At 29.8% G+C, this 23,912-nt stretch overlaps 3 protein-coding genes across 5 annotated transcripts; 1 reads left to right on the top strand and 2 right to left on the bottom strand.

Moving 5' to 3' along the window:
• Positions 1–1,612: 1,612 nt before the first annotated feature.
• On the top strand, positions 1,613–8,245 carry LOC130904071 (UDP-N-acetylglucosamine--dolichyl-phosphate N-acetylglucosaminephosphotransferase). Of its 2 annotated transcripts, XM_057816625.1 has the most exons (5): positions 2,094–2,401; positions 2,457–2,568; positions 2,645–2,840; positions 2,928–3,090; positions 7,467–8,245. In XM_057816625.1, exons 1-5 carry the CDS (start codon positions 2,214–2,216, stop codon positions 7,951–7,953), a joined length of 1,146 nt encoding a protein of 381 aa, XP_057672608.1. In that variant the 5' UTR covers positions 2,094–2,213; the 3' UTR covers positions 7,954–8,245. The 2 variants fall into 2 exon arrangements, with proteins under 2 accessions (XP_057672607.1, XP_057672608.1); XM_057816624.1 differs by having other exon boundaries at positions 1,613–2,401; positions 2,645–3,090.
• On the bottom strand, positions 4,041–7,209 carry LOC130904072 (beta-1,4-mannosyl-glycoprotein 4-beta-N-acetylglucosaminyltransferase). Of its 2 annotated transcripts, XR_009060809.1 has the most exons (4): positions 6,274–6,996; positions 5,795–6,220; positions 5,233–5,741; positions 4,041–4,367 (listed from the first exon to the last, which is right to left on the bottom strand). XR_009060809.1 is itself a non-coding variant. In XM_057816626.1 (3 exons), exons 1-3 carry the CDS (start codon positions 6,770–6,772, stop codon positions 5,422–5,424), a joined length of 1,245 nt encoding a protein of 414 aa, XP_057672609.1. In that variant the 5' UTR covers positions 6,773–7,209; the 3' UTR covers positions 4,041–5,421. The 2 variants fall into 2 exon arrangements, 1 of the variants encoding a protein (XP_057672609.1); XM_057816626.1 differs by having other exon boundaries at positions 4,041–5,741; positions 6,274–7,209.
• A 1,668-nt stretch (positions 8,246–9,913) lies between the features above and the next one.
• Positions 9,914–21,935, bottom strand: LOC130904078 (bombyxin F-1). The gene is made up of 3 exons (XM_057816632.1): positions 21,782–21,935; positions 16,912–17,080; positions 9,914–16,385 (listed from the first exon to the last, which is right to left on the bottom strand). The coding sequence occupies exons 2-3, from the start codon at positions 17,078–17,080 to the stop codon at positions 16,168–16,170; spliced, it is 387 nt and encodes a 128-aa protein (XP_057672615.1). The 5' UTR covers positions 21,782–21,935; the 3' UTR covers positions 9,914–16,167.
• Positions 21,936–23,912: the final 1,977 nt, after the last annotated feature.

Below are 23,912 nucleotides of genomic sequence, written 5' to 3'. Positions count from 1 at the left end.
GGTAGAGCTCTCCGGTGATCCGTAACGTGTGTGGCAACTATAAGAGTATATAAATGGATCTGGTATTCACAAAGAAAGACTAATAGCCTTCTAGGATTGTTATTTCAATGATTTAACTTTAATATTTCTTAAGTAGTTGAAATGGCGACTGAAATCGTTACGTAAGTCCGAGAGAGATACCTGACGCATAATTCGAAGGCGACATTAACTGAAAAATTTATTTTGTCGGTAATTTTTTGATACATAATTAACTCACTCGAAATCAAAACTGTGTGTAAACACACTTCGATATTCTAATAAAATTATGGGGTCACAGTTATTATCCACATCTATTGACAAGCTTTCAACGAATTAAGCAATTTTACAGTTTACAGGAATATTTGTCATACAGGTGCTCTACTGATAAAAGTGTATTATTAGCTCTTGAGAAATTTTTAAATTCGTTATCAATATTACTAGAATTTACTTTCTTTTCGATACGATCGATTTTATAAGTTCAGAGTACACAAAATTTAATTGGAAGATTATTTTTTTTTAAATAAAACGTTTCGAAAGTTTATCCATTTTATGTACTAAATGGTTCATTGTGTAATATGGATTTACTTTGTTTTCTTTATATTTTTTATTATTATTCAAAATGATGCTGCTAATTACAAGGACATGTCAAATAAAAAAAGAAGTAGACAACATCCGAAATGGCCGTTCTTAGTCAAGGTTGGTAGAGGATAGGTTGCCCGACACTTGTCTGAACTACAAGTGACGTCATTGAAAACAATACAAGAATATAGAAAACGGTTTTTGTCGATTTATTCAGCCGTTTTGATAATATATATAGATATATTTATAATCAGGAAGAAAATATTGTCTACAATATCCAATAATATACAGTGTGTACATTCCGAATTTAATTATATTAGACATTTTCATATGATTGGTTATTTAAAATAGTATTATTAATAGAGTGACTAATTTAACATAAATATAAGGCATTAAATTAATGATATCATTAATCAAACACTGTTTAGTCTTGAACAAGTGACGTGACGGCTTCCCCGTTTCGTTTGTCGCACACACGTTACTGGACAACCTATTCTCTACCAACCTTGGTTTTTAGCTTTAATCACACATCAAATTTACTGACCGTACAATTCAAATCTGATCCCTAATCAGCCCAAATATTTCCAAAAGAAATGACTGAATCAAATAATAAATGTTGTAGCCTGCTTTGAATTAGTTCGTTGAAAAAAATTAACTTCATATGTCACTTTTCATAGATAAAATTAAATTTTACCTGGAATTCTTTGGTTCTGGAACACTCAGTGTTCATTTCAAATCGCACTACACATTATTAGAATTGAAATATATATTTTTTATTCCATCACATGTTTATAGCACTAAAACAAACTACACAATGATATTAATTTGTTTAATCTATTTATTAATAATCTATTTTTCTCATAAATTACAAAAGTAGATGAAAAAAAATGTGTGATAATTTCATTTATAAAATTTGAATAATAATGTAAATAAAGATAAGTATTTAATTCAATTTGTACAGTTCATCATAAATTTTATTGTTTTTAAAGATAATTGTATGATTAGGCAGTTGCGCAAATGATGTACAACAATAGTGAAATTTACATTCTTCTTATATAGGTGCGATAATTGTTATATAATGTTAGTCAAAATATAAATTGTCTTCTTAGCAACTGGTCAGCTACAAACAATAGAAAACAAATGATATTAATCATAAAACTACGAAGATTTTGGTAAAAAATTATTATTTTGCATTGTAAACAACTCATTTCGAATTGTTTGGTTTAAATTTAAATAATATACAAGTTTAAAATGAAGTATTACATTTCAAATTTTACGGGATGAATTAAACAAGATAAAACAATTTCGTTAAAAGCTGTGTTTCGCCATCTATACTTCAAATAGCAAACCATATTCATAGATTAATAAATAGTTCCATACGTAATAGCGCTGTGTCATACGATATACGGATTTTACAATTCTCTTATTCGATAAATGCTACATTAACTCACTGAGGAGTAACAAAATATTATCTATTTGCTATTAATGAAAGAATTTTAATATTCTGGTTGAAACGCAAAAGTTAGTAGATTTCGAAAAAAGAATATAAAATTGACTATGTTCGACTGACATTTCTTTGATACAATATATGACGTGTATGTTTTAATTTTTAAATTATGGCGGCAGACGTAGATAGTGAGATAACAAATAATTCAAGGAAAATGTATTTTCCTTTACTAATAAATTTAGGAATGTCCATATTGGCATATTACCTAACTGTAAGATTAATACCAGGTCTAAAAGATAAATTTATTAAAGCTAATTTATTCGGAATTGATATGAGCAAAACAACCAGTGATAAAGTGTAAGGTTATATATATATTTGAACTCTAATTTTTTTTAATTATAACTTGTTTCAGGCCAGAATCATTAGGGGTAGTTACAGGATGTTCTTTTTTAATTACCATGTTTTTATTCATACCAATACCTTTTGCAAATAGTCTGTTTAATGGAGAGTTTCCACATAATGAGGTTTGTTTTATATTAAATACGCCGCAAATTATCAAAGAACTTAAAGTAGGTATTACCAATAACGAATTTTTTTTAGTTTGTGGAATTAATAGCAGCACTTCTATCAATATGCTGCATGCTATTATTAGGTTTTGCTGATGATGTGTTAGACTTACGCTGGAGGCATAAACTTCTACTCCCAACAATAGCTTCACTGCCTCTTTTGATGGTTTATTACGTGAATTTTAATTCAACAACGATAGTAGCTCCTAAACCATTAAGGGATATATTAGGTTACTCTTTGGATATTGGAATTTTGTATTATGTGTATATGGGTATGCTTGCCGTATTTTGCACTAATGCAATTAATATTTTGGCAGGAGTAAATGGTTTAGAAACAGGACAAAGTGTTGTGATTGCTCTATCCATTATCATTTTTAATGTCATAGAATTATTTGGAAAATTATGGAAAGCACATCAGTTTAGTCTTTACTTTATGTTACCGTACACTGCAACTACCCTCGCTCTTCTTAAACACAATTGGTAAGTTTTTCAAAATCGATATAGTGGTAAAAAATATAGAATTTGATAAATATTGCTTAATATGTGTAGTTTGCTACAGATATCGCAAGGTAAATAAATTTACATTTACATACTGATATTATGAATAGAGTATGAATGTTTTCATGAAAAAAATTTATTAACTCATGTAATTCACTTTATCTGCTGATAAATGCTTGGAATCGTCTCTTTTAAGTTAGTGAATAATGTAGTGTTCAAAATCCATGATGTTTAGCTAGTTAGCTAAGTTTCCATATCGTGGAAAATAAAGGAAAACACAATGGACCAATATCTATGGTGCTTTAGGGTTTTGTATATTTGTGCATAACTCCGAAAGGACTGGACGGATTTCCACCATTTGTTGGAGTGATTCCAGAGGAATCTTTTTGTGTATGATAAGTCAAGGTTTCGTGGAAATAACCACATATAAAACCAACATCTATGCTGCTTCTGTGATTTTGTATATTCGTATTCTTGCATAACTTGAAAACTAATAAATGTATTTTCATGCAGTTTACATCAATGGATGAAGTGATTCGAGAGGAATATTTTGGTGTATGATAAGTCAAGTTTTTGTGGAGATTAATGGAGGTTTCCTGCACTAACCTAACCTAACTCACATACTTCAACTCAACATTCAGTTTACTGTCTTTACACAACATTTATTGTCTAGTTCTTCAAATGTTGTATAGATTTCTGGTTCATATGTGGCTACTAATCTATATACCGTGACTATCATAAGGGCTGCGATAATTTCGGGGAATTTACCAGGAAATAACTGATCTTAGGTTTACTGAAGAAATCATTCTACCCACAAATGAACTTGTAATGTTCAGAATGAACTTGTAAAGGTTGCATATCAATGGTGTACCCTTAGTACTGCTTTATTTTAGCATCCCTGGTCTATTCATAAATTAGAAATAAATAGAGAGTTGATATAATTTTGTTTATTCACCTGGCGTATAATTACAAACAAAATAAAATTAACAATTATTAGTAAATATTTGGCGAAATCAGTGTACACTGCACACTGGATTGTTAGTTTGTAAATATCACAAAAATCTCCATGTTATCTGCAGTAGGCATTAATGTAAGCAACGAGAAAGCATTCGATATATATAAATATATATAAAGTAAATTTGGTAGGTGGATATAATTATTAGAGTTTGTTCTGTATTAAAGCTTATATCTTCACTTTTTTCGTAATGCCATGATGAACTGAACACACCTTTCCAACATAGGAGAAAACACCTTGGTACCTGTAAAATAACCTGAATGGGATAAAGTTAATCAGTTAGACATTTTACGTCTATAACCAACATTAGAGTCCAAAGAGGTCCTAATTGTGACTCCGATCATTATCTCTGATAAATTATCTAAAGCTAGGTCAATGGTAAGAATAAAACAACCCAAATGAAACAATCGAAAACTCAAGGATGATACTAATCATCAAAAACAAATACTTGAAGAGAACTAGAAGAAATTAGGAATATTGAAAAAATATGGGAAAGTTCAAAGTTTCAGTTACAAGTGAAACGATAAATGAAAAATAAAGGGGAAGGAATAGAACATGTTTGACTAAAAATGTAAAGATCTCATTGAACTGAAGAATCATGTAAGAGAGATGCTGATGGTATGAACATTTGAACAGAAAATTGGTTATATGAGAAAGGAAGTTATTAAGGAAAAAGTTTTTGGGGTATAAAAACAAGTAAAGGACTTTGAATAGGAAGAATTAATGAAAAACTGGTTGGGGCATACTAAAAGGATGCCGGGAAATAAATTTGCAGAAAGGGTAATTGAAGATAGAGAACTATGGAAAAAATATTTGGATGCAGTTTTGAATGTTATTAGAGAAGTAGGACCGAATTGGAAAGCAAAAATAAAAATTGTGAAATCATTAAAGACCGATGAGATAAATAAGTCCTGTAGTGTAAATATGTATATATATAATATCTATCGCCAAAAACGTTTTCTAACTCATAAAAATATTTTTTTTCAACATTATTTGTAACATTAAAACACAAACTAAGTTTCTATAAAAAATCAAGTACTAAAATTGCCTCTCAAACAAAAAAAAATTAATAATCTTATATTTAAATAAAACAATCAAACAGTATTTACCTTGGGAGTTATAATTGTGGAAAGAAACATAAAAATTTGGTCAATACAATATGAAAAGTTACTCAAAGTATACATATTCAATATAATCAATTGAATATGAAAGAAGAGATAAGAAGTTGTTGATAATTCGCTCTTCAAGTTGCTTTTATAAATCACATAATGAACTGAACAGAAATATAAAGGAAGATATCATATATCGTAATAATCTGCTTTTGAGTAAAAATTTATGACCAAAAAGTCGTATTTCCAATTATGTTCTAGAACAAATTTCGGTGCGAAATAATTGTCATGATACATGTGTGCTCTGGTAAGAGCTGTTTTACCATCTATATACACCCCGTTCTCAATTAGGTCTTCTATATAACTACTATCTATTTTTTGGTGATCTATTTTATCCCAATTTATCACATTTTTCGGTTTAGTCGATAAAAATTCCACTATATTGGCAGGATCGTTGCAGTATTCACAGTACCATCCCCCATAGTGATTCAGATCTCCCAACATCAGACCTATAAATATTAATTAAGAATTATTTGTGGTAGCAATTTTAATAAAAACCAACCTTTATAAGCAGGACTAAAAAGTGTCTTGTTATCTGTTAGAAAAGCAATTTTATTATTAAATGATTCTTTTAGAAAAGAAACTGTACAGGCACCTCCTCCACTTATAGTTTTTTCAGGATGTTTCCAAAAGAACCCAAACACTGACCACCGATATCTAAATTTAATAGGCTGTGGCCAGTTATCATGGAATTTTAAGAAATTTAAAGCTTCTTTATTTGGCAATTCATACAGGTCACTTGAGAGTATTATATCATCATTTCTAATATTCCTTAGATAATTTTTAACTTTTTTCCATAAATTTTCAATATCATCTTGAACGTAGAGAATTTTGTGCTGATGTTCTTTACAGAATTTGTTGTCTAATTTATGTTGCAAAAAGCTCGAATTTTCGTCTTCATATAATATAAAAAGATCAACTATTGCACCTTGAATAAAAAATCGTGTTACCTTACAATATTTTCATTGAATAAATATTTACCTAAATCATTAATTCTCAAATCAGCTATATATTCTGAAAATTTATCAACTTTAAAAAGGTAAATTAATCTCCTTTCAAATGTTCTAGGCCCTTTAATTTTATAAGGTTTTTTACTTGTTAAAACAGCTCTCCATATCACTTCTGGTAACCCACAATCATTACCGTGCCACCCAGGAAGGCAAGTACATTTCCAATTTATCCCTCTAGATATTTTCATTGATTCTAAATCTGTACCATTTTTAAAACATAAACTAGAGTTAAAATCAATATAACTTTCTCTGGTACTCACAGTTTTGAGTATGATATTGCTTTTCAACGTATGATATGTCGTCTGAGAATCTGTAAAGTAGTCTTCGTTTTTTACAAATTTTACACCATTTTTTGGGGTTTGTTGATTAGGTCTAAGTTGCGTATAGAAATAAACCAATACTAGGAACATCTGACATAGTATTAGTATCCATAAGGATATTTTTTTAAGGTTTAAACGAAAGATATACATTTATTTTTTGAACCGCTACATAACCTTGAATTTTGTTGTTATTTATACCGAAACATTCGTTATAAGTTGGAATTTCGAATATTTTTCTATTACTTTCTTAGTAACGTTCATAATTAAGATGATGTACGATGTATACTGTGTTGGGAAACACCCCGTTGGTGGTTTTGAATTCAAGTTCTCATTTTCGGCAGGAGGTAAACATTCGTAAATTTCTAAATGTCAATATTGAAATGACAGGCAAATTTCGGCGACGTTATTTTAAACGTAACTACTACACTTTACTTCGCTTTATAAATTAGAGAATAGTGTTTGAGTATTGGTACAAGCGATAATTTCATTTAATAAAACTAATTTGGCAAAAATTTCACTAAGAAAATTAGCCAAGAGCAAATTATTTAAACAAAAATCGCTTTTGATTGGCCAATTGATACGGAATCAGATGCTAAATGTATACGCATTCGAGTCGCTTAATATTCTTCTTTTTCGTTCGTAATGCCAAAACAAATTTAATGTATAGATGAGTTGGATAAAGTGTTGCTGTTTATTTTGTTAAAAATTATATGCCTACTTAAGTTGGAATTATATATCTAGTAAATTCTTTTATAAAATTGTAAAAATTTAGATTTGGCTAAAATAATGATTCCAACTTGGCTAGAAACACTGTATTTGTTCTATTTTGAATACCTTGTTCTAGGTATCCTTCGAAAGTGTTTGTCGGCGATACATTCTGCTATTTTTCAGGCATGACGTTTGCAGTCGTAGGTATCCTAGGCCATTTTAGTAAAACAACATTATTATTCTTCATACCTCAAGTGTTTAATTTTTTATACTCTTCCCCGCAACTTTTCCGATTAATTCCATGTCCTAGACATCGATTACCAAAGTTTAATTCGAAAATAGATCGTATGGAAATCAGCACCACCATTTTTAGATATTCAGAATTAAATATCTTAGGAAAATTTATTATAAGCCTTTTTAGAATATTCAAATTGATTAGATGGCAAGAAAAAGATGGTGTAGTCGTTACCAATAATTTAACGCTGATTAATTTGGTTTTATTGTATTGCGGGCCGTTACACGAAGCCAAATTAACTGCGATTTTGATTTGCATACAAATATTTTTCACTGGAATTGCATTTGTGATAAGATATCCACTAGCGTCTCTTTTTTATGATGTATAGTTCGTAGAAAAATCAGTCTATAAGTAAATAGTAGGTTTTCAAAGCACCGAAATCTATTTTTAACTATAATTATAATCATCGTTATTTTTTATTAGTGTCATTGACCTACTCGATCTATAAATATTTTTTTTTTTTTGAAAAGAAGTTTGTTCATCGGCCAAAATTTTTCTATAAATACGAAATATTCTTGACGAAAAAATACTATCTCTGTTGTAGTATCAAACACCAGTTTATTAATTGTTCAAATACCTACACTGTTAAAATTATTCATTATAATCGACATTAATTGTTATGAGTTGTTTTATTTTTTGTCCCTCGTATTTTATTAAACTTTAAAATACAGAAATAGATTTGACTAGGCAGGCGGTTTAACATCCATTTTTGAAAATACATATGAATAATTGTTGTTTTGTCGAAATTAGGTACAAATAAAGAAAAAAATAACCTCCATACTTTGTACATTAAAAAACATGTTTTGGCAAAATATTGGTTTAATTATAAATATGTGGTTACAAACAATGATAAACCCGATAAAATATTCTAATTTTAAAAATTATCTCGAAAATTCTATAGCAGCAAACATTCGAAGCAGACTTTTTATTATCTATCAACATTAGAAATATTTATCTCAAAATTTTGTTTATGGTTACTTATAATTATAATTCACTATGACCAACATAATGTAAACTAAATTATTTTTCAAGTACTATTCCATTCGTTTGATTAGGACACTTTTGCAAAATTAATTTCTAAGCATTATCTCTAATCATTATTTACTGGAAGCTTCAGTATATTATCTGCTTTCCATTTACATCAAAACTCAGATTATTCTCACTTATGAAGTCATAACTCAGTTCAACACACCTCTATCCTCCGAGGTTTCAGCTCGGTTTTCAAGCATGCGCAGTATCCTTTCCCTTACCACTACCCTTTTCCCATACCAACTGACTAGCAATCTGCATAAGCTTGAGTTTCGTGAACTCAGATTGAAAGTGAGGTTGAGGACATCACGTTGTCAGATCGTGTCATCAATTTTTTCCCTGCGGGTAACAGACGGTTGGATCATCAATGATAATGTTGAATTTTACATGGTCATTAAGAATATTAACTCACGTAATTGAGTGTCTCAGTTTACTTAAATGGAAATCAGCTGATATATCGTTCAGTCTAAGGCCCTTAGTATTCGCGAGAAATAAATACGTCATAGGTAACGTCACTATTCGCGATCATAAAATATTTGGTAGGGAAGATTGGGGCAACGAAATAAACCACTTTACAAACATAGAACTGATAATAAAGATATCTCTTTCTATTATTTTCTGATTGGTGTTCTATGCATAGGAATGATATTAAGTATAAAATCAGAATGAAGTAGAGTGTAATACCGATGTTATTTCTCTCTATCAGAAGTTGGGCCCTACTTGGACAAACTTTAATATCTTCCTCTAGTTTTAATAGTACTTAATGAACGGTAATCCACGTTGAATTGAATTTAACCTTGTTCGTGCGAAATATGCATTTGAAAAAATGTCCAAAACTTTGTATGTCAAGTTATTATGAACGTATCCAATTTTGGGTGAATATTGGCGATTCGATTTATTCGGATTTCGGCGTTAGTAACAGAAGCAAATTAAGATTCGATTTTAGCTGATATTCGATTCGAATTAAACTAGACCACCGCCTGAATTAGAAGTAAAATCGAATGCAAAAAAGAAGAAATATTAAATAATCCGTTGGATACTAAATGGACCGATATTTTCTCGATTATGATTTTATAAATTTTAATATACGAGGGTTGCTACTTAAGTTTTGAGCTAGACAAATAAAAACAAATATTTATAATTGAATATGGCTCCACAGTTTTTGATTTGACCGCTTCTTCAGGTGTAGAAATTTTTTCTCGAGGTAATATTAGCTTCGAAACCAATAATTGAGGTATAATTAAAACAATGTTCATTAGTTTTTATTTAAGGCATCTTTATTTTCAATTTTTTCAATAAATTTTCAAAACAATCAACAAAAAGTCAATTTTAACAAAATATATTTTTTTTCCTAATATACATACACCAAAGGCAGTTTATTTCCTTTCAATATAATTGTAATATCAAAAAGAAACACGAAAATATTCCTTTTTTATAACTCTATTATGAAATCTTACTGCCTTCTTATTTATCACTATGGGGTTATTTTTTCAAAAATCAAATTAATTTTCTAACATTAATTTCACGTTTATAGCACTTGTAAACTTTTTGACCAAAAAAAAAAAAAATATTTAAAACTAATTGAACACAAATTAAAACACTTAAATATCTAATAAACACATTTTTGTACTTAATTATTGCTTAAGCAAGTCCAAGATTATTAACAACTGCTCGAAACAAGTGTAACTCCAACATAAAAACTAACCACAATTCATACGAGGGCTGCTACGTAGTTATGGCAAAACTGATTTGAATATGTCAAATCTGACATTGCGTTCATAAATATTGAACGTACTCAGAACGTGTATTTCTGGTTTTTATAGTTCAATCGTGGTCGTACTTTCCTACAGGATGAATCGGGTGTTGTGCCAGAAAACATCGATGCTTCGCGTGAACTGATATTACCAGATTGTCATGTGACGTATTATGAGATTGAGGCATATTTGGGCATTAATTCCACGTGCATACATTCAAGATTACATGGATATTTGGCTGTCAAACAGATTTGTTCGCGTTGAATACAGCATAATTTGACAATCGCTCAAAAAAGCTCAATTGGTGCAAGGAAGTGCTGAAAAAATTCAATCGCGATGCATCAAAAGACGTCTATTTCAGAAATGTTCGGAAAAATCACGAAAACCATTCGCAGGAGACGAATCATTCTCCATCACGACAATACGAGCTTTCACACATCAGTTCAAACAAAAACGTTTTGAACGGCGAAAACATCGAATAAACGGGTAATTCAGATGATTTATTTTTATTCCCGAAAATAAATTGAGAGGTCAAACCCTAAAGAAGCGATTGATGCGTTCAAATCACATGTTTTGGAGGTACCTCAATCGGTATTTTAAAAAACTATGAAGCCATATCCAATAATTATAAAAATTTGTATTTGTCTGTCTCAAAACTGGAGTAGCAACCCTCGTAAGCGTTAAAGTGGAGTTCCGCAAGGTATCATATTTAACCCACTGTTTCAAAAACATTTAATAATAGTGATAAAACAAGTTAAATAAAGTAAAAAAAATTGAAATTCGTAATAAAGAAACCAATAGTGACTCTATGTACCTACGATATAAATTGTTTACATTTTCATATTATAATTGATTAATTAAAAAAAAAACAGGGAATTTCACAGCCTTAATCTAATTACTTTATAGTTTTATAAGATTTTAAAAGCACTAGCTTTGTTCGCGGTAAATACCCTGAACATGTTCTGTCACCAGATTCATGCGCAGTTTGAAATGGTGCGTTCGCGGTGCTGTTCAGGATTTAAAATTCCGTGTTCTGAATACGTTCAATGTATTCTCGGACTTGGGTAAGGATTTTTAATCTGGCGAAACCTTCGAGTCAATTATATACATTTCATTTTCTTAGCTAGTTTTGAATTTAAATTATAATCTTAGATTTCATGTGTCCAAGTTATTTACCGCGAACGAAGTTACTATATTACAAAAACAAAAATTTACCAATGCTACATTTCACAGATAACAAAGGACTAGAATAAATACAATACAAAAAAATAACCCCAAATATAATAATATTATCGTATAAACTTACTTTTATTACAATATCACAAAGTTTTTTTTAATCTATTCATTTAGATATTTTAAAAATGGTAAGGTGGACGTAAATTAGTATTTTTTTTTTGGTACAGAAACGGGAATTTTTAGGCCAGGTGCCAGCCGATTTTCCGTGGAATTTTGAAAGAAAATCAAGGTCGATTTTCTTGAAAATCGGTATGTAGGTAGTATTTATAACCTTCTTCAAAATATACCCTGTTCCGAAGGTGTAAACCATCCCTTCTTTTATCAAAATAATCTCGTAGGTCGATAGATTGACTAAGCAACTTTTATTTCACAAAGTTTTTCATTAATTACTAATAAGTTTTCATTTTATCAGCAAAATCATGCAGATCAAAAAAGTAGCTAATAAAAAAACAAAGAGATTCTTTTTTTAATGACATATGTAAATTCAATAATAACTGAGTTATTGCTCGTTGAAGCTATTTTTGGGGAACCCCGAAATTAAAAACCTTTAACCTCAAATAACTTGAAATTGATTAAACTTATGGAAAAAACTCGAGAGATCTTTTTCAAAGCACTTAGAAAAACCATTAAAATGAGCACTGCTAAAAGTTTTTTACATAAGAGTTGACTGATTTATAACAAAAATAAGGTTTTTTCTTTTTTGAAAAAATGTAATAATTATACCCTTGCCATTACCACCCTAATCGAAATTAATCGTAATCCACTTGCAATTAATTTTATTTATGTATTATTGTTATGACCCATGTGATTTTACTGGTTTTGAATGCTAATTTTAGAAAAAGTAATCGATTAAACTGAACACTGTATTTCCGTAATTTATTTCTCAAATAAACCAAAAACTATTCATATTATGAGAAAATATTTCGAGTCTTAATTGTAGGGTTTTTCTTGCCAAAAACTTTGTGTTTTTTTAAATCTATGTATCATAAAAATTGATTAGATTAGATACATTAGTTCCAAGTTTGCATTCGCGTCTCAAATGTGGCTTATGCAACCCCTTTGAGCTGCACTTTGGAGGGGTTGAAACAAGTTTTAATTGATATGTCGTTGAAGTTCTTGAAATCATCTACAAAATGTTTTTTAAAAAAAGTTTCTAGCTTGAAAATTGAGCGAGTTATTGTCGAAAAACCAACTGTTGTTTTTTCAAATATATTTTTAAATTTTTTATTATTTTTATTTTTTTATTTCTGTAAAAAAAATGTGGTCATTGAAAATGGGTTTCATAAGCGTTGGAATATTTGAAAAACAACACTTTTTAAAAATACCAACGAAATATTCTCAATTCCATATCAATACATATTTACATTAGGGGATGATTTGGAGGGGTTGCATGAATCTGATTGATCATAGAGGTGTCTGAGAATGTCAACAGATTTACGAATAATAAATATAAACTCCATTTTACCCGAAAAATGCATGAAATCTGAGGTTTTAACTTTTTTCACAATAAAAGGGTAGTTTACACCCCCCAAAATATAAAAAGTTCGATTCGGCACAAGGAAGATTTTGTAGAAGAGGGTACGTAGAGCTTGAATTCAAATTTTCATGAAAATCGAGATTAAAAGTGTCGTTAAAAAAAGATTTCGATATTACTACCCTCAGAGGTTGGTCTTTGGAGGGGTTGTATGAGTCTGATTAATCATAAACTTGTTTGAGAATATCAACAGAACTACGATTGATTCATTTAAATTGTATTTTACTCAAAAACATGCTAAAATTGAGGATTTTTAAATTTTTTACGATAAGGGGTAGTTTTTATCCCTAAAAAATGAGAAGCACCCTTCGGCATAGGGTAGATTTTGAATTGGAGGGTAAGGAGAGCTTGAATTCAAATTTTCATAAAAATCGACGTTGATTAACAAAATTAAACCTTTTTTTATTGCTGGTTCCTGGCCTAAATAAAGTGAGTTTACAAATAATCTAAAGTAAATCAACTTTCAAACAGTATATTAATCTGAAACTATCAAAAAAACTTCATACACTTAAATAGTGTCATAAGTGAAAAAATTAGAAAATCTCTATTATTGTACCACTGGTGCTAGAAAACTAGAAAATCTTATCTCAAATAATGTCATGTAAATGGTTATTTTTGCGGTAAGTTTTTGAATTATCATGCGTAAAATGAAAAATAAAGTTGACAATATATTCAATTGTATATGATAATTCATGGAAATTTCCAAAATATAAAGTGAGGCTATAAAATGAAACAACTTCCTTACCGCTTTACAATAATTAGAAAGTTTCTAGCATTTTTAAAAGTGAAGATCCTAAGAGATCATAGTCTACAAATATTTCGAACTACTGATTATATAATGTTTAATTTAATTGAAGAACATTGCGGTGAAACGCGTTCTAACCGAGTACCCAACATATTTTCACTCGAAATGTTTTCGAATCGTAATCTCAAACTATATAACAAATCCAAAATGAACAATTATCAAACGTAAACACGACAAAGTATATCTAATTTAAAAAAAAAACTTTTGTTTAATTGGATATTTGTTAGATAATTAGGAAAATATCCAACAAAATAAACAATAACATTGAGGTTATCGGTTTAAGTTTAAGACTCCCTATCACGTGTTTAATTCATGATTCGCATACACGTTCAAAATTTAGAACCCAAAATATGATAAAAAAAACATTTTTAGGATTCTTATGTTATCGAAATATATAACATTCTGAGCAGATAATAAATAGTGTTACATCATTACACGCGGTCTCTTAAATAACGAATATTTTTACTATATTATGTTGTAATTTATTAATTTCGTAATTTTCAAATAATTCCTATACTAAATACTTACAAATGATAAAAATCTTTCGCCTATTATTCATCAAAACTATTTAAATTCAAGTGTTCAATAAAAATAAATAAGATAAATGCAGGACCGGATTAAGCTGGGGGCTTAGAGGCGCTATAGCCTATAGTCCCAAATCCTTATAAGGACTTAAAATATTTTGATAGATGACTGCCGGCTATAAACAATACTAAATTAACTGCAAGTTATGTATTATGAAGTTCTAGTGATGAAATTTAATAAAATTTGGTCTAATAATTTAATATGTAACAATTTAATTAGCTATTTGTGTATGTAATATTTTGTTTAAAAATAGGTTTATTTTTACCACACACGTTATGTTTATATTGTTATTATAATTGAACGATTATTAGATTAGTTTCAAAAGTAACGGAATAAGTGCTCTTATAATAACTTAAATTTCCTAATAAATTCCCAAACTTTTTATTTCATAATGGTTCTCGAAATTTCTTAGTTTGAACTACCTTCAAGTAATTCAAATAACGCGCCGAATTTAAACTTGCCAGTATTTTTTGAAGGATGTCATAATAGTAGTTCAAGTTCACACCCCCCAGTCAACGTTAACTTGGTTAGAACCACAGACATAGTAATTCGTAACGATGGAAGGAGTACGACACAAGATATTAAAAGGAACACTTGACAGAGATACGAATTCTATTGAAGGAGCAGTCTAGTATCACTTTGTCTATGGTTGAAACAAATAACATTGTCGTGATCTATCTGAATAAAAGTGATCTGTGGTTACGTAAGAATTTATATGAGATGTTGATCCGGCTTCAAACATTTTCATACCTTATTTGTAGCACATGCAAACAAATAGCATACAATATTTATGAATTATAAATTAAATGTTTAATAGTCGAGTAGTAATAATAAAACATCTATTTCTCAATTCATGTAAATGAAGAAAGAATAAAAGGACGGGAACATCAAAATGTAGTGTCAATAACTTCAGTTATTTTGTATACAAATATCTACAACAGTTTACGCAGTTTGAGATTACATTTTATGTGTAAATTGGACACAAATACCCCTTTTTTATTATCAGGTAAATAGAATTGAAATATTTAATTTCTAGTGATCTAAATTGAAAAAATGATATGTAGACTCAGATAAATATTGAATGAAATTAGCAAATATTTTATATGGGCCAAATTATCAGTAGATGTATAAAACATTCAAAAATCGCATTTATAAAGCACACTTCTATGTTTTGGAACAATAATATATAATTTTCTCTACATTATTAGAAATATCAGATGTGGAAATTATCAATAATGAATGGTTAGATATAAAAAAAATCTTGACGAGTTTTACTTGAACAATCAAAAAATATATTTCGCAGATAGTTTTTTTTCTACTGGTGACTTGATGTAAATCATACCTTTCGTTAAATCATCTTTTTGATGATTATAACTTAGATTAAACATGGCCTCACCCTTGTTCCACTCGAGTTCAACTAACTCATATCCACTGGAAGTGGACAATATTATTTTTCATAGAAAAAATGTAAGATCCGTTTCAATTTGGTCACTCAACCGATATCCAGATATTTATATTAAGTCAACAACTTAATACTAAATTTAAAGATAGTATCACAATCACTTGGTTTGCTTTTTATCATTATTATTATTATTATTATTATCTCCGTCGTTTTCCTTGTGCACAATATGAGGACAGTTCTTCTCTTGTACAAGATTTCTCGCAACACTCTGTGTATACACCTGTTCGCTTTCTCCTCCGTTTACCTAGTAAAGAAGTTGCTTCTGCTTTCGTTTGGAAAGGAAATTCTAAACTTTCTCCTCTGGCTGCTGGCATATCTGAATACATTTCGTCTATGTATACTGGTCGAGGAATCTCTAAAACAAAGAAAAACCGGTCTTAGAAATCGAGAGAAAATTGATAGGAAAGAAAAAAAGGAAAGTAGCACAATAAAAACTAAGTGAGAATAAAAAAATATTACAAAAAGAAAACGAAAAAGAGAGCAATATTTAATAGAATTAGAACAAATTTTTCATATTCAATTAACTTGAAAAAAAGATTTTAACTTTATCTTAACATTTATTTCTAAAAAGAAATGAAATCAAATTCCATCAACATGTGTTTGGTTTCATGAATTAATTCAATCAAGTCCCGTTTTGACAAAAAAAGAACATTTGCATACAAGTCTTCTTTTTTATGTAATTGATGTCTCATCTGTGAAAACATACAGAATATTGTATATTAATCGTGCAGACAAAAGCCAAGCTACAGAAAAAAGAAGAATAACTAATTGAACGACGTATCGAAAAATGTTTAAGTACATATATGCGATGAATATGAAACTGAATGACTTTATCAACAAATTTTTTGATCTTATGATTGTAGTTAAATATTTCTACTCACTGGTTATCCTTTTGATGGTGTTGTAATTTCCTTTACATATTGTTGATAGCGCCTTGCCTATTTGACCACCACAATATTTTTGACTTTCTCTGATTTGAGGATAGACCATTTGGAGATGCATGACTCCTATAATGACTGCTAATATTAAGAGTTTACATTTGAATTCCATCTGTAACAAACGATAGGTTCATATTATATATATATATATTTCAAAATAAAAATTGAGGTAAAATATTTGTTGTTTTAATTATTTGAAACCACCTAATAAATAAAAGGTTACTATTAGAACGAACAGTCATACATAAACTCAAAAAAGTCTTGTTTAACTAAGATTAACAATAAGAATGACAAAATGGTAACAAGGCTTTCCAGAGGAAGTTAAACATTAAAAAATGCTTCGTCAATTGTTTCAAACGCAAAGAAAAGTGTATTGATCTTAATGAAGAATATTTTGAAAACCAATAAAGCCAATTATAGATTTTTTTCTATCTTAAACTCGAATAGCAACCCTCGTACCTTTATAAATATTGGAAAGTCTGAGAATAAAGTTGAAATATGGAAGAGAAAAATACCCAGAAAAGTATTTGGAAGCAAGGAACTAAAAGATGAGTATTGGAGAAGAATAACTTTTAAATTAGTATAAATTAAGAAGCTAAAGCTAAAATACAAAAGAATCGACCAATAAAAGTAATTAGAGAGGGAAGCTGATAGATGTTAAGCATACAGAAGATTGATAAACATTGTAAATATTATTTGGAGATGACTTTTTAAGGCTTTTAGTATAAAATATATTTATTTGTATGAATATAACTACATGTACTATTCAAAATACAACATTGACCCTAATAATTTCCTTATAAAGTCATAGATTTATATTGTTTATGCTGTATTAAAAATTTAGAATAAAATGAAGTATAAACTTATATTTGGTATTTTCAATTTACAAAATACTAGATAATGACAAGATAAATTGATATTTTTCAATTTTCTAAAAAACAGTTACTGATATTTGGTTCAAAATGATGGAATAAAACACTTATTAGTATCATTAAAATATAATCCTAATTTTTTTATTATTATTTGGTTAATAATAAGCGTGATAATTATTTTTAATTATTTGTTATGGTCAACTTTTGCTTGGATAAACAATTTTTAGTTAATGTACAATAACAGAGGAATCACTGGGTCAGAATTTTCTTGTATTATACTACGAGGATGGTTCCAGAAGTACCTGGCCTAACCAAGAGTTGTTTGAAACATACTAAGTCACATTATTTAGTATTTGTTTGGCAGCCAAGACAAAGACCGTTCCATATGCAGGCAAGGTCATGGCGTTGGTTATTTGGGGTGCACTGGGGATAATTTTCATTTACTATCTTGAAAATCAATGAATTAAAGTTTGAATTGATACTTCATGCACCCTCTTTGCCAGATTTATTATTTAAAATGACTCGGTGGTCAAAGATTTTCCATCAATGAAAAGGCGATGTCGGAGATAATGGCTATGTTTAGGAGCTCGATGATTCTTATTAAAAAAGGGTATAGAACTTATTGAACATCCCTGGGGAAAGTGTATGGAGCTAAAAAGAGATTACGTTGAAAACCAGATATATTTTTGTGTATTTATTGGAGGTACAAATAATTTGTAATAAAGATATTTTAACTTTTATTTTACAAATTGACGTCCTTCTAAATAAATTGTTGATGAAAAAATGTGTGAAAAATTATTATCAACTTAATAAGTAAGTACAGTAAGTAATAAGTGTAGCCAGGATAAAACGTTTCTAATTCCTGTTAATATTATTTACTAATCGATTATTTTATATCTACAATGACAAATATTTTTTCAAAAACCATGTTTATCTCAAACAAATAACAAAATTTATTAAGCACATGAAATAATTGATTTGTTTTAACGAATGTTTGGTAATGAAAACACTTCCTTATTGACATTATGTAGAAATGTAAACAAATTCTCCATTTTGTTTGTTCTCAAGATATTTTAATCGATCTCCTTCCAGTAAATGTCTTATATGTATTATAAGGGGACCAGACATCCTGTTTTCGGTGGGACAATCCCTGATTTAGCATGTCATATCCTGGCGTCCCCAAGATTCCTGCGGGGACACTCAAACGTCCCGCTTTAGAAGTTTGATTCAAATTTTGTTATGAAAATACTCATCATTATATAAAATCTATGGAAGTTTTTCTTTTGTTAACTCACGATTACACTGTCTGACGTTTCAATAATCAAGTTATCATCTTCAGAGTCTTCAGTCTCTTGTTGTACCAATTTTAAACTAGAACTAGAATGCTTTAAAAAGTTGTCGAAATGTAGTAGCTTGTTCTAGCTGCTAAATTTAAAAAATTGTAATAAAATCATTACTGTAAAAAGTAATTTTCTATCTCGACAATGAATTCCTATCGTTTTAAGAAAATTTTTTGTAATAAATTCAATTAAATCACCAGAATATTCCTTTTAACTAACGTGGATGGTAAGAAGTAGGAAAATAGCAATTCCATTGATCGAATTTCAATAATTTTTTGACAATTGTTTGTAAATATTTCTACAACCCTTAGCAGTCAAACTAGAAATTTGAAAATTATTATCATCAATTTATTTTGGCCACTAGTATTATAATTTATTGCCATAGAGCAGGGGGTCGGTAACCTTTTAAAGGAGAAAAAATTTTTCAGTTTTTTCGTTTCGATATTATAATATTCTCTTATATACACTACCATTCAAAAATAATAGTGTTTACTTTTTACGACCGCCTATGTTGTATTATATATAATTATTTTTTCGGATTCTTCGGTGCTTATGATCTTGTAGTTTTCGTTTTGCAAATTCTGACTTTTAAGTTTGAATCTGGTCAAAACCAAGGAAATATCTATTGAAACACAAGTCTTCATAGTCTAGTTACCTTAACAATAATGAATTAAAAGACCTTGACGTACCGTGGACTAAAACATGATCCACCAGGAACTTTGGCGATATAAAAATCATAACCGACTCATTTGCCCAAAGATAGCAGCTCAGATCAATGAATCTAGAGATCTGTCTATGATTAGTAGTTTAGAGTAAAGGAGATTGAGAGAAAATGGGCTTTTTTTAAGGGTGGAAGTAGAAAAATCCTTCTAAAGACGTTAAAATAAAATTAAGAGGTTGTAGTAGCCTAAAGAACAAAAAAATTGAACCCTTGAAGACTGCGGGAGAGTTTTATGGAGTAATGAGTCAAAGTTTGAGGTTTTCGGTCCTAAGAGAAGAGTATTTGTGCGCAGGTCAAAGAAAGAACAGAAGTTAAATTCATGCGTAATCCCTAGTGTAAAACACGGTGATTATTTGGGGATGTTGGGGTTGTCCAGTAGTCAAAATATTAAAGGAAAATGTAGTAAGTTCTGGTCAGCTCCTGATTTATTTTCTATCATGATAACGATCCCAAGCATTCCTCGTAGATGTGCAAAGAGTTTTTGAAAGATTTGGACACTGGAATAAATGATTTGGCTGTCACAGTCGACGATTGAGTTGTCGTGGAACAAATTTTACAGGGAAATTGAATGGAACCAAATGGACGACGATTATTGTTACAGAGAAAAAGGGGTCATCCACGTATTCAAAATTTAAACATGTAAAAATGACAGGCTATGAATTTATATTACTATATTCTTATTTATGTATGTTGTTCAAAATATATATATCAAAATCGATCGTATTATTTTTATTTGTTGTGTATTACGTAAACTACAGGGTGGGCAAAAACTTCCTTCTCCTTTCCCTTTATACAGGGTGTTTCTATATTCGATCGACAACGCTCTACCACAGAGAGATCCCAATAAATTATTCAAATTGTTATACGAATACGAATCCTTACGGGGTCTAGATGCTTCATAATTTGTCATAACTCAAGAACGCCTATAAATTTTTTTTTTCAAACTTGGTGACCAATGTGATCCTGAATAAAGTAGTATTTTGACATAGACAAACTTTGGAACAATTTAACCAGTGGCGCGCTGTCAGGGTTAGTTGTGCCCCTATTTTTTACGCGACTGGAGCAAATTCTTTCTTTAATTTTGTTTTAAATTTCCTGATTATTTTTAGTTAAAGAACTAATAACCTTTTATGGAGCTAAAATGAACGGTGTCACGTTTGGGATGAAGAAAATCCGCATTTTGTTCGTGAAAAGGTAATATTAAATGAAATGAAGCAATTTATACGCGCTTTTTGGAAGAAATACTTGATGAATTATTGGAGAATGTATTTACTTAAACAGATGTTTTAGGGAAAAATGGATTGGTCGGGGTGGACCCAATTGTTGGCCTCCAAGATCACCCGACTTAAATTCTATCGATTTTTTAATATGGGGCTATTTGAAGTCCTTAGTTTACGAAACAATCATCGAATCTGAACAAGATTATAATAGCTAGAATTCCAGCTGCGGCAGAAATCATTCAATCACATCCAGATTTATTCTCAAAGACACGTTTTGCAATGACAAAACGGTGTAATAAGTACCACAGAGATCGTTGTCGGTCGAATATAGAAACACCCTGTATTTCTTGATACTGATATGAAACTAAAAGAAAAATATCTGTTAGCAACATTTTGAGTTTTAGATCAATTGGAATTTTTCATGAAATAGGACTTTCTTTTCATTTAAATTGATAAATCTAAAAAACGAAATTTCTAATTCGACATTTTCATTACAAATATATGATTAATATTAACTAATGATCTGTAGTTTTATCCTTTCTGACTAACGTATCGGATACTCACCACACATTATTTTGTAAAATTTCCAAAGTCTCGAAAAATTTCACAGTTTTTGATCACTTTAAATACAGTTAGAAAATAAAACTTTTGTTTAAGTACCTGGTTAAAGCCACAGCCCCATAATTTCTAGTCACGAAAATTAACAACTAAAATTTCAACAACACATCACAGCCAATAAGTTTTCGTGTTCTCAAGTATCGCTTAGCGTCGAACTGAACCGTACACTGGACTTAAGTTGATCAGCCTCTCACTTGATAACTACCAATACCACCGGTTGTATTGATAACAGTCATCTTAATATAACGTGAAAACTTCCAATTAGGTATTTATTCAACTGCTATCAAAATAGAATTGTTTCCTTATAAACAATATTATTTTTAGATCGTATACATAATTTTATGCCCGAGTAACAGTTATTTTTATCAATAATCATCTAAACGCTACTAACAGAACGAAAAAAGTGGATTAAATAATATGGTTTTGACTCAAGCATTAATGCAAAATGCTACCGCCAAATACCAAAGATGTATCAAACTTTCTTAAACATAGAAAAATCAAAAAATCTATGAATTAATAACTATCTATGATTTAGAAACTTAGTTGCAGAAAAACTCGATTAAAATCCACATCGCACAAGGAATTTTATTATATTTTGGCAACGCTGTTACATACAACATTTTGGCATGTCGAAGTCAGGCTTTTTTTCGAAAAATTTATATACTTTTTTAAATTAATTAACAGGAAAAAGGCGCAAATGTATGATAGTACACATCGCCGAATGGTTTTCCTAAAGTTGGTTTATTAACTTTTGAATCTACTCGTTCCGGTGACTTCCGTCAGGATATGATGATGTTTTTGAAGAATGGTTCAAACAAATGGAAGATGAAACGACAAATTGATGAAATTGGTTACAATATCGTTGCGATCTATAACCGATTGAAGGAAGAAGTTTCAAGAAATTCTTTTAAAACGAGGGATGTAAAACGGTTGTTTGGAAAATGTAGAAGTTGGAAAATATTATTGAGGAAATCGAGTCACTCATTGTGAATATTGGTTGTAACAGTTCAACTTCTATTGAATATATATGTCGTAGGCACAATGCAAATTCAAAAATTCCACAAAAAACCGCCAAAACTTTCTTGTTTTACTATTAGATCATTTTAGGCAACTTATAAAATGTCGGCAAAACACGAGTTGCTATATTAGGCCTACTTAGGTTCGGGCATTTTACGATTTAACTGATATGAGTTAGTCAAAACACACAAACGCGGCTATTTCACATTTGCAAGTCAACAATAACATAACCTCAAAAAAGTACGATTGTTTTAAAATTGGTTAGGCGTATATTAGTGAAAAATAGATGATAAGTATGCAAGTACAGTACATTTAGAAGCAAAAATGCTGTTCAACCAACAACAATTTTTCAGCGAAATAAAGGAAAAACAACAACAACAAGAAACCTTGAACAACTGCTCTAGTTATCGAAAAAATGAACTTTTGAAAATTAGCTGAATCAAAAGGCGTTAAAAGAAGCAATAAACTTTATCGTTCCATGAAAAAATATTATGTATTGTCTGTTGGTAACATTGAACATCCACTGCTAAGACGAAACACATAACCTATAATTTATATAATACCCACGGAACAATATTTCGACGTAATAGTTGACTGTCACAAATCTACAGGACATGGTGGACGAGATAAAATGTTATTTGAGCTGTTAAATAAATGTTACACTCTTAAATCTGCGGTAGAAGCTTTTAATCCACTTTGCAGGGAGTGCAGTGTCAACAACCACGTAAGAAATTAGTCGTATGCCTTATTATTTATAAAGATTTTAATGTTCGAGGTCAGGTGGACTTGATGGATATGAATTATTGAATTATAAATGGTTTCTTAATTATCAAGACCACGGTACCAAATATTATCTGGTTTTTTTTTTTGATGAAACTAATTTTAAAGGAATCTTGAGGATGTATGGAATGGATTAAGGATAGATTGCCTTGTAAAAATTAGCCGCAATTACCTGTAATTAATTCTAATTTCATTAATATACTAGTATAACTTGCAGCTATATATTTTTTTCAGTCAATATTACAGCATTTGAAAGAAAATTATGTGACAAATCAAAATAAAAATGGTTGCCAGCTCTCAGTCGGCCGCAGCATTAGGATCGCTAGGTGTAAACAGGTATATTATTGACCATATTCACCAGTTTTATATACATCGA

Source organism: Diorhabda carinulata, chromosome 2 (assembly GCF_026250575.1).
Source record: "Diorhabda carinulata isolate Delta chromosome 2, icDioCari1.1, whole genome shotgun sequence".
In the NCBI taxonomy this organism is placed as follows: domain Eukaryota; kingdom Metazoa; phylum Arthropoda; class Insecta; order Coleoptera; family Chrysomelidae; genus Diorhabda; species Diorhabda carinulata.
The sequence above is the reverse complement of the archived record's forward strand: the minus strand, read 5'-3'. Positions and strand labels throughout refer to the sequence as shown.